Source organism: Geotrypetes seraphini, chromosome 10, assembly GCF_902459505.1.
Source record: "Geotrypetes seraphini chromosome 10, aGeoSer1.1, whole genome shotgun sequence".
In the NCBI taxonomy this organism is placed as follows: domain Eukaryota; kingdom Metazoa; phylum Chordata; class Amphibia; order Gymnophiona; family Dermophiidae; genus Geotrypetes; species Geotrypetes seraphini.
This window is the reverse complement of record NC_047093.1, coordinates 3,209,827-3,221,175: the sequence shown is the minus strand read 5'-3', so window position 1 is coordinate 3,221,175 and position 11,349 is coordinate 3,209,827. Positions and strand designations below refer to the sequence as shown.

General features: G+C 46.6%; 1 protein-coding gene across 4 annotated transcripts in view; it reads right to left on the bottom strand.

The window, feature by feature from the left end:
• The window catches only part of TMC8 (transmembrane channel like 8), a 42,263-nt gene that overhangs the window by 19,155 nt on the left and 11,759 nt on the right, over positions 1 to 11,349 (bottom strand). For 3 of the 4 annotated variants that reach the window (XR_004540957.1, XM_033962062.1, XM_033962060.1), the window contains 6 exons: positions 8,476 to 8,640; positions 8,036 to 8,121; positions 6,947 to 7,086; positions 6,584 to 6,731; positions 4,150 to 4,320; positions 279 to 442 (listed from right to left, as the gene is read on the bottom strand). Coding sequence is in view for 3 of the 4 variants with exons in the window: in XM_033962062.1 (XP_033817953.1) it covers positions 279 to 442; positions 4,150 to 4,320; positions 6,584 to 6,731; positions 6,947 to 7,086; positions 8,036 to 8,121; positions 8,476 to 8,640 (874 nt within the window). In the remaining variant the exon portion in view is untranslated. The remainder of the gene's footprint in view (positions 1 to 278; positions 443 to 4,149; positions 4,321 to 6,583; positions 6,732 to 6,946; positions 7,087 to 8,035; positions 8,122 to 8,475; positions 8,641 to 11,349) is intronic. The other variant, XM_033962061.1, reaches the window with a different exon arrangement.

The window sequence follows — 11,349 nt, the reverse complement described above, 5'->3', positions numbered from 1 at the left end:
TGTCCATGCACAATTGGTGAGACATAGCCTTGCACACTGGCTGCATTTTCTGAAGGAACCTGCATTGGGAGTGAACTTCTAGGTACTCTGATTATAGCCAAACCCCTCCCCCCCCTCTCGTAATATCACAAACACAAAATTGTGCCTTCAGTAGCAAATAAAGTAGGAAGAACAGTTGGGATGTGTCAGGAACTGCTTTTCTCTTTATCCCTGTAAAAGATCAGAACGTCTTCAGCATTGATTCCCAGCCTGTGCTCTTAGAGATGAAGTTTGCTGACCTCAAGAGCGTGAGGTTGATCTCCACGCTTGGAGAATACGCCTCGTATCGGACCAAAGCACCAAACACATATGGCAGGAAGAAGTTCACCACGCTGATGATGATGGGAGGAAAATACTGAGTCACAAGTCTGCGACTGAAAGTCTCAGTGGAGGAGCCTTGCTGCTGCAAAGAAAGGAGAGAAAGGGCTAAGCCAAGAGAGACTTTGCTGTTGTATTGTATCAGAAAATACCACATCTAGCTTTTCTCTCAGAGTGGCCTTACGGAGAAGGCCCATTTTTAAAAAGCCAGCAATATACATTCCAAGTGTGAAGAAATCAGCTCGTTTCTAGTTTGCCTTTCAGTGGAATATTAATGGAATAAGTAGCGCTTAGGAAATTACAAATATTTATGGATGAAGAGAGGGATCTGCTCTGCAAAGGTGCAGAAAATGAGGCCTGGGCCTGGGCCTGGGCCTGTCTCTCACCACCTCTGATTTTCACACAGGTCAGAATCCTATCCTCCCAAAGATCTCGGACTAGATGGTTCTATGGTTCTTCTGTGGTTTAAATCTGTTTTTACCTGAACATTTGCATACTGGGGAGTTATGCAGATCACGGTGGATGAGGCCTTGCTTAAATCTGATTCTGCTTTATTAGTATCCTATTTCCCTTGACAGAATCAGCTGCAAATAGCACTTAAGAAAGGCAACCCTTTCTAGAAGTACCCGCCATATGCCCAAAATGTATCTGTAGAGTTGGAGAGAGGGTAAGGAGTTTCCAGAGGCCATATTCATTCATGGAGAGGTTATCGGGCAGCCCTTACACATCACGATGCAATTATTTCACGTTAGGATGTCCTATTATTTTTATGGCGTTCCTTTCTTTCATTTTTATGTAAAACTGCTTAGGAACTGTTGTAAGATTTGGCGGGCAATCACATTTTAATAAACACAGTTCTGTCATTCAATGATACAAAAGGAACAACTGAGGGACCGATTGCTTCACGACTGTTTCCTCAGTTGTTCCTTTTTTTGTCCTCTCTGCTGTTTTGTATCATTGGAGATATTTGTTCTTCTATTTTTGGGGAAAATTCTGTCATTCTTCACTTCATTTCAATGAATGAGTTTTCCCTGTAGGTTCAGCCACTTTATCCTGATATATTCAGAACTCGAAATGGATAACTCGCCCCTGTACTTGAGCAGATTTCAAGTCCAAACCCTCCCACACGAGGTTTCCCTTAAGTGTTGCGAATTTCCGTTCAACATTTTCAGTCAGGCTCTTTGACCTCACTAGATGCCTCTTTACCCATGTGACTGATGCTCATCACCTCTCCTCTGGTGTCCACTCCAGACGCCATGTCAGTGGGGGCACCGGCACCCCTCCTCCCCTCCCCCTTCCCTCTAATTATTCACCTCTGTGAGCCACAACTTCAATGTTTTCCTTGCGACTGCGTCAGTTCTTCCGCTGACATCACTTCTGGGTGCCGTGCATAGGAAATGATGTCAGAGGGAGAACCGCCAGAGTCACGAGGAGCAACTAGAGGTCCGGGGGAAGGGAAGGGGCGGATTGGGGAAGGAGTAGGGGGCGCCTATCAGCCCTGCATACCACCCAACAAGAAGGCGATCACCTACTTCTGAACTTTACACAACTCATGCACTACATTTGGAAGCAGAATGTCACTGTTTATGTGGGTTTAGTATTGCCTTTAACACATATGCCCTCCCGGGAGCAGGTTACTGCAACTGTACCTTAACGAATGAGTCCTCCAGCTCCCCCCCCCCCCCCCCGTGTATAACGGGACACTTTCTAGTAGCTGCTGACTTTCTACCAGCACACGGGGCTGGTAGCCTCTATGTTATTCTCTCTATCTGAGTAGCAGTAGCAGTGAGTTCCCAATGTTTTGTCAACTGCGTGATTTGAGAAACGATTGTTCCATTAAGGGTTTTCCCCACATCTAGTACTAAAAATACAACATTATCCTCAGCAAGCAGCTGAAGTGCCTCTCCCAGTCCCTGAGGCAGGGAATCACACTGGTCGAGGGTGGACATTGGCGGGAACCACAATTCTGTACCAGCAACAAGCTGTACTCAAGAACATAAGAATACATAAGCCTTACTGGGTCATCCCAAAGGTCCATCAAGCCCACTAGCCCATTCTCACTAGTACCTGGCCAAAACCCAAGGTGTAGCAATATTCTATGCTACCGATATAGGGCAAGCAGTGGCTTCCCTCGTGTCTTTCTCAATAGCAGACTATGGACTTGTCCAAACCTTTCTTAAAACCAGCTTGAAGAATTGAGAGTTCAGTTTGGTAATGTTTCTGGACTTCAGTGCTAGAGGTTTAAGCTGCTGATAGCCTCAGGGAGAATCAGACCAGCCGTAGCCATATTAAAAATAGATTCAGGAAAAGTACAAGCCCAAATTTGCACCTGCTATCCGGGCAGGTTCTTTTCCTATGAAAACCTATGCATATATTTGTGGAAATCCTAAAGTATGCAAGTAAGGATGTTCTCCAGCCTAACCCAACCCCCAGGATGTAATTTTCAATATGTCATTTCTGCACATAAAGCCCAGTTTAATACTTTTGAAAATGACCTGTTAATCTTTATCAGACTCCTCTTGACCAGATTGTTCAAGGATTTAATATATTTCTGTTAATCAAATGAGTTACAGTTTTAACTGCCCTTGGGTCAGGCCTATCTCTGGCTCATTCAAAATATAACTACCGTAGTTCTGTGATCATGGATTCAGCAGGGTCGGAGAGAACTATGTGACAGATCTATCTAAGTGATCATGAAATCGTGTGGCTTCTGGCAATAGGTTGGACAGCACGGATGTGAGGATGGAAGTGTGACAGGAATCTATTCATGATCCCTCACATCCGTGCTGTCTGTCATTGGAAAGGTATTTTCTGGAAGCAAGTCATTTAAGGCATGGGGAGATAGTGAAAAGGATTTATCCAGCTAGGAAGGCTCATAGCTGGCCCCAGATCCTATGTTCAGCTAGTGCTGTCGAATATTTGTTCTGACACTGTCTGGTTAGTGCCAGGGTGAACCAGGGGCACAGGCATGGCAGAGTCAGCACTTAGTTAGCATCAACCTTCGGTCTGCTAACTGGGTAAAAAGGGTCCGATTCACCCGCAGTGGTCACTGAGCGCCACAGACTCAGTACATGTGGGCTAACCCTTTTGGCCCCCAACTTCATTCGTCTGATCACATCTTCCCTTTGTCTTAATAATCCCCTTTACTCTCTCAGCCACCAATCGTATGTCAGTCGTGAAGTGGCGCCGGTCATAGAATGGTGGGTACATCTCAGATAGGTGCAGGAAATGTAGGCCAGGGTTTTCAAGGCCTAACTGTGACCAGAACCACGACTATGGAAGGGGACTTCCAGCGTTAACCCTTATGCGCCGCTGGGTTCCAGCACTGTTTCTGGAGGCGCCATCTTTTGCTTTTAACTACATTTTAATTGCTTTCTAATGACGTGATCAATTATTGCATCAATTAAAAGCAATTAAACCAATTAAGTTAGTTGGCGGTAAAGCGGCTCCCACCGTATTATTATTAGGTTTTGTGTTTTTTTTATATACCGCCTATCAAGGTTATCTAAGCGGTTTTACAATCAGGTACTCGAGCATTTTCCCTCTCTGTCTTGGTGGGCTCACAATCTATCTAACGTACCTGGGGCTATGGAGGACTGAGTGACTTGCCCAGGGTCACAAGGAGCAGCACGGGGTTTGAACCCACAACCCCAGGGTGCTGAGGCTGTAGCTCCAACCACTGCGCCGTAGAACCGACCTGGAGCCCATAACCTCCTAGCAACACACTGGAAAAACGTTCCAAACCGGGTTTGTTCTTTCTGGATCAATGTCTACCAGCAGAGCCCAGCTCACCTGCTCAAAGTCCTGGGAGACCTCTGTCGCCAGATAGATGCAGTAGAAAGCTGCTGCCGTCAGGGCCAAGATGAGGAGATTTAAGAGCAAGCGGGTGAGGCTGAGCAGAGCCTTCTCCCTCCTTGACTGCTGCAGCTTCTGCTGTTGTCGGCTCACTTCCTGCAGCTCCATCTGTCCTCAGGAGTGAACCAAGAGAAGGGTCAGTGCCCAAAGCAGAGCAGCAGAGAGAGGATGGAAAGATGAGAGAGACAGGAGAGGTGGTGCCACATCAAATGAGAAGAAACACCACCAGAACACACGGAATGGCATACATTCACCCATCCAGTGTGCAGCAGGAGACAGACACACATGTACACCCATCAGGTGCAAGGAACAAGCTAGGCAAGGTAATGGCAGCATGTGACATCATTTGCTCATGCTTGTTGAAGACCCTCTAGATGCAGCCGCAGCTCGGGGCTTTCTCAAACCCAGACAAACTGTCAGGTTTTAGAAAGTCTATGAGGACATGTCTGGATTTTCCTGGACGTCTGATAACCCTAGTTCAGGGCAACAAAGGCCTGCCTCACCAGCTCAGCATTCACAGTGACAAGAGCGTGTTTTGTTCTACCTGTTTGCTCTCTTTTACCACCACAGGTACGTTTTTTATTCACATTTAAACCTGGGGCAGTGCTGGCAGCTGAGCCTGAGGAGAGCACAGCAGTGAGACTATAGCAACATGACCCTACTGCTAGGAAAGGGCAGGTGGAGGTGCCAATGCAGATGAGGGGGAGGAGCAGGGAGGCACTGGTGCAGATGAAAGGGGAGGAGCATGGAGGCAGCAATGCAGATGAGGGGGTGGAGCAGGGAGGCACCAGTGCAGATGAAGGGAAGGAACAGGGAGGCACCAATGCAGATGAAGGGGAGGAGCAGGGAGGCACTAATGTGGGTGACAGGCATCAGTGCAGATGAGGGGGTGGAGCAGGGAGGCACCAGTGCAGATGAAGGGGAGGAGCAGGAAGGATGCGGATGAGAGAGTGGAGCAGGGAGGCACCGGTGCAGATGAAAGGGGAGGAGCATGGAGGCAGCAATGCAGATGAGGGGGTGGAGCAGGGAGGCACCAGTGCAGATGAAGGGAAGGAACAGGGAGGCACCAATGCAGATGAAGGGGAGGAGCAGGGAGGCACCAATGTGGGTGACAGGCATCAGTGCAGATGAGGGGGTAGAGCGGGAAGGATGTAGATGAGAAAGTGGAGTAAGGAGGCACTAATGCAGATGAGGGGGTGGACCAGGAAGGCACCAATATGGATGAGAGAGTGGAGCAGGGAGGCACCGATGCGGATGAGGGGGTGGACCAGGAAGGCAAAGATGCAGATGACAGGGTGGAGCAGGGAAGCACCAATGCAGATTGAGGGAGTGGAACAGGGAGGCACCGATGTGGATGAGGGGTTGGAGCAGGAAGGCACCAATGCAAAAGGGGTGGAACAGGGAGACAACCGGTGCAGATGAAAGGGGAGGAGCATGGAGGCAGCAATGCAGATGAGGGGGTGGAGCAGGGAGGCACCAGTGCAGATGAAGGGAAGGAACAGGGAGGCACCAATGCAGATGAAGGGGAGGAGCAGGGAGGCACCAATGTGGGTGACAGGCATCAGTGCAGATGAGTGGGTAGAGCAGGAAGGATGTAGATGAGAAAGTGGAGTAAGGAGGCATTAATGCAGATGAGGGGGTGGACCAGGAAGGCAACGATGCAGATGACAGGGTGGAGCAGGGAAGCACCAATGCAGATTGAGGGAGTGGAACAGGGAGGCACCGATGTGGATGAGGGGTTGGAGCAGGAAGGCACCAATGCAAAAGGGGTGGAACAGGGAGACAACCGGTGCAGATGAAAGGGGAGGAGCATGGAGACAGCAATGCAGATGAGGGGGTGGAGTAGGGAGGCACTAATGCAGATTGAGGGGTGGAACAGGGAGGTACCAGGGCAGATGAAAGGGTAGAGCAGGAAGGCACTAATGCAGATGAGGGAGTGGAGCAGGGAGGCACCGATGCAAAAGGGGTGGAACAGGGAGGTACCAGTGCAGATGAAAGGGTGGAGCAGGAAGGCACCGATGCGGATGAGGGGAGGAGGGCACTGATACACATGGGGTGGATGTCAGAGCAGCATTTCACTTGATAACTACAACCCCTTCAGCCAGCATTTATTTATTTTAAAAAATTACATACCATCTACAACTAGAGTGCAAACATAAAAAACACATAAAAACATCACAAGGCAAAATCTTAAAAGCAACTACTCTTAAATAAATCATTGTGCCACTGAAAACCTCGGACATTTCACCAAAATGCTGTAACCAACAATTGCGTTTTCATCTTAAGCGGTCAAAAGCACAGCTACTCGTGAAGCCAGAGAAGACAACTGTTTGTACAGTCAAAGGTACAGTGTGAACTTTCTGCCTCCTACTTTCAGACAGTTGCTGATACTGTGTTGTTTGAGGGAAACTGCATCCAGGTCAAAGACACAGAAGTCCCAGCCTGCAAAAATCCTGGAGCTGAAAGCCATCACATAATATTTGCTGTGCCACTGACTCTGGATCCTGCTTTGCACCACCCTAGGAAGAGAGAGGAGGAACAAAAGGGAAATCACTTTCACATCTTCATTGAAATGCCCGAAAAGGAATGTGGTCACTGATACAATGTAGCCAGGGACACGAGAGAAGAAAGGCATTTGAGATGAGAGATGTATGAACACCCTCAAGACAATGAGACCAGGGATAAGAGAGAAGATACTGGAGAAGGTGGCACCAGCCCCTGGTCTGGCTCTTACCGTCTTCCGACCCAGAGGAAGCAGAGACTGAGATACCCCAGAATGGTCAGCAGATATGCCAGGCAGATGCTGTAGCCTAGGCTCATGATGTCCATTGATGTATAGTGTCCATAGAAGAGGAAAGAGGTCTCCAGGATTCCCTGAAGCAGACAGCATTGTATTAAGAACAGAAGAATTGCTATACTGGGACAGACCGAAGGTCCATCAAGCCCAGTATCCCATTTCCAACAGTGGCCAACCCAAGTCCCAAGTCCCTGGCAGAAACCCAAAGAGTAGCAACATTCCAAAGCTGAGATTGTGATGTCATAATGCCTCATTCCACCAATGCCTAAGAGCCAACCTCATCAGTGATGTCACAATGGCTTGATTGTCCTAGATTTGCTCACATAAGAATTGCAGTACTGGGACACACTGAAGGTCCATCAGGCCCAGTAACCTGTTCCCAACCCAGGTCCCAAGTCCCTGGCAGAAACCCAAAGAGTAGCAACATTCCAAAGCTGAGATTGTGATGTCATAATGCCTCATTCCACCAATGCCTAAGAGCCAACCTCATCAGTGATGTCACAATGGCTTGATTGTCCTAGATTTGCTCACATAAGAATTGCAGTACTGGGACACACTGAAGGTCCATCAGGCCCAGTATCCTGTTCCCAACCCAGGTCACAAGTACCTGGCTAGATGCCAAGGAGAAAAACAGATTTTATGCTGCTTATCCACATTCAGAAACATAAACTTCCTCCCCCCCCCCCAGGCTTTTACTGTGTGATGCAGTGGTTAGAGCTACAGCTTCAGCACCCTGAGGTTGTGGGTTCAAATCCCACACTACTCCTTGTGACCCAGAGCAAGTCACTTAATCCCCCAATGCCTCAGGTAGAGTGTGAACCCACTAAGACAGATTAGGAAAAATGCTTGAGTACCTTAATGTAAACCACTGAGAATATAAGTACTAAAGAAATAACCCACCATCTGCAGAACACTGAGAATGAAGAGAGCAGAGACATAAGAGCAGCCACGGGATCCTGAGAAAGAGGGGAGCAAGAGGCAAGAAAGCAGGTGCTGGCTTATCCGTCATGGAGGACACACACTCACTTCCCCTGTGAAGATGTCTAGGAAAAGCTTCTCTGTGGGAGTCGCTCCACCCTGAGTTTGGTAACTGAAGTTCTTACAGTTGACATCTAAAAGATAAAGAGAGAAACAGAAGCATGGAGCAGCTGCTGGAGATGGGAAATATCACACAGGCGGGTGGGAGTTCATGTCCATGCAATAGAAACCAAATGGCCCCTCCACACTCAATGCAATCTCTCCCTTCTGTGCACAAAGGCCCCTCCACACCCATAACTAATCTCTACACTCCCGAGATCTTCTCTGCTTGCCCCTGGCCTTCCTCATCTCCACCACCTCTACTGGGAGTCTCTTCTGCTCCTGCACATCAGAAGACCACGTCTAGTTAATATGGATCTGTTGTTACAGAAGCCACATCATTAGCACCGACTACAGCTTTGCAGGTCACTTCTTTCAGACACACTCACCTAGAGTCTGGTTTGGTGTCTTGACTGCTGGCACGTCTGGGGTTCTGGTGAAGAATGAGATGGGCACAAACACAAATCCAGCAAACAGAGGGACAAAACCCAAACTCAGGAAGAACAAGAAACGCAGTAAAATAAAATAGGAGAGGATTCCAGAGCCAAAGCATCCTAGAAAAAGCCACAAAGAATGAGACGTTATCACATCACACACCTGCAGAAACAAGAGCCTGAGGTAACATTCCCAGACCTTATTGCAAAAACCCTAATACACACTCTACTACAAAAAGCTCCAATCTCACACTGACCCTACTATAACAAATCAAACACTTTTACACTGTTCTCTCTAAACCAGTAACTCTCAACCAGTGTGTAGGAGGTATGTAACAAAAAAAAAAATTGGTGTCCCTAACAAGCCTATATTTCCTGTACAACCATCAGGGCTTACAAGCTGGGAAGCCGATAGCATAGCTGGTTTTAAGAAAAGTCTGGACAATTTCCTGGAGGAAAAGTCCATAGTCTGTTACTGAGATGGGGGAAGCCACTGCTTGCCCTGGATCAGTAGCATGGAATGTTGCTACTCTTTGGGATACTAGAATCTTGTTATTCTCTGGGATTCCGGAATCTTGCTACTCTTTGGGATTCTAGAATCTTGTTATTCTCTGGGATTCCAGAATCTTGCTACTCTTTGGGATTCTAGAATCTTGTTATTCTCTGGGATTCCAGAATCTTGCTATTCTTTGAGATTCTGCATGGAATGTTGCTACTGTTTGGGATTCTAGAATCTTGTTACTCTCTGGGATTCCAGAATCTTGCTATTCTTTGAGATTCTGCATGGAATGTTGCTACTGTTTGGGATTCTAGAATCTTGTTACTCTCTGGGATTCCGGATCTTGCTATTCTTTGAGATTCTATATGGAATGTTGCTACTGTTTGGGATTCTAGAATCTTGTTACTCTCTGGGATTCCGGATCTTGCTATTCTTTGAGATTCTGCATGGAATGTTGCTACTCTTTGGGATTCTAGAATCTTGTTACTCTCTGGGATTCCAGAATCTTGCTATTCTTTGAGATTCTGTATGGAATGTTGCTACTGTTTGGGATTCTAGAATCTTGTTACTCTCTGGGATTCCGGATCTTGCTATTCTTTGAGATTCTGTATGGAATGTTGCTACTGTTTGGGATTCTAGAATCTTGTTACTCTCTGGGATTCCAGAATTTTGCTATTCTTTGAGATTCTGCATGGAATGTTGCTACTGTTTGGGATTCTAGAATCTTGTTACTCTCTGGGATTCCGGATCTTGCTATTCTTTGAGATTCTGTATGGAATGTTGCTATTCTTTGGGATTCTAGAATCTTTATACTCTCTGGGATTCCGGAATCTTGCTATTCTTTGAGATTCTGTATGGAATGTTGCTACTCTTTGGGATTCTAGAATCTTGTGACTCTCTGGGATTCCGGAATCTTGCTATTCTTTGAGATTCCGTATGGAATGTTGCTACTCTTTGGGATTCTAGAATCTTGTTACTCTCTGGGATTCCAGAATCTTGCTATTCTTTGAGATTCTGTATGGAATGTTGCTACTCTTTGGGATTCTAGAATCTTGTTATTCTCTGGGATTCCAGAATCTTGTTATTCTTTGAGATTTTCTATGGAATGTTGCTACTCTCTGGGATTCCGGAATCTTGTTACTTCTGAGATTCTATATGGAATGTTGCTTCTCTTTAGGATTCTAGAATCTTGTTACTCTCTGGGATTCCAGAATCTTGCTATTCTTTGAGATTCTATATGGAATGTTGCTACTCTTTGGAGTTCTAGAATCTTGTTACTCTCTGGGATTCCGGATCTTGCTATTCTTTGAGATTCTGTATGGAATGTTGCTACTCTTTGGGATTCTAGAATCTTGTTACTCTCTGGGATTCCAGATCTTGCTATTCTTTGAGATTCTGTATGGAATGTTGCTACTTCTTGGGTTTTGGCCAGGTACTAGGGATCTGGATTGGCCACTGTGAGAATGGGCTACTGGGCTTGATGGACCATTGGTCTGACCCAGTAGGGCTATTCTTATGTTCTAAGACCAGCAATCTTGAAAATCAGATTCTTGAAATCCCCGTAACTGGTCCCCATTTCTGCTTCCCCACTCCCCCTCAATAATAACTACTGCCTCCAGCCCCAACTGCTGCTATATTGTTTCTGAGTAGCATATCTGCAGCACAGTATCTGACAGTAGAGGGATTTTGTGTTGCTGTTACTGAGGTGACATTAGAATTTGAATATAGATTTGTTTAGCTGTATGACAAGCGTGAAATCTGGGACTGATGTGTTGCATATGGGGTTTTAAAAAAAAAAAATATGGAATAGGCAAATTCATACCAGCAGTTAATTAAATATTTAGGCATGCTTTATTCAACTGTGACTTTTAGTGTTTGGGGTGTCACAACAGAGGAAAGGAGCAGGCGCTCTTCACATACAGTTCTTCCAGTGGGGGGTGCTGTTTCCCTATCTGCCTGTCCCTAGAAATGGAAAACACAGTCTTGAAGCAGCAACCCACTTGTAGGTCTCTCCATGGTTCAGATAGCCAAGGGATAACTGGCCTAGTTACATTGCACACAGTCTCTGTAGTTACAGACTTGAAGCTTCTTTTAATATAGGGCAGAAGTGTCTGAGTTAGGGCCACTCCTAACATCTTGGGGCTCTTCCCTGTCCTGTTTCCTGCTCTCTGCTTGAGCCCCGCCCTTCTGGCCAGACAAGCTAACGTTCCTATTCTGTACCTCAACGTAGCTGAATTCCAACCTCAGTGAGGGAGTGTCGCCAACCAATCCCTCACAAAGAGACACATTAACAACACTCCCGAGACTCACTGCTCCTGTCATCTACCCTG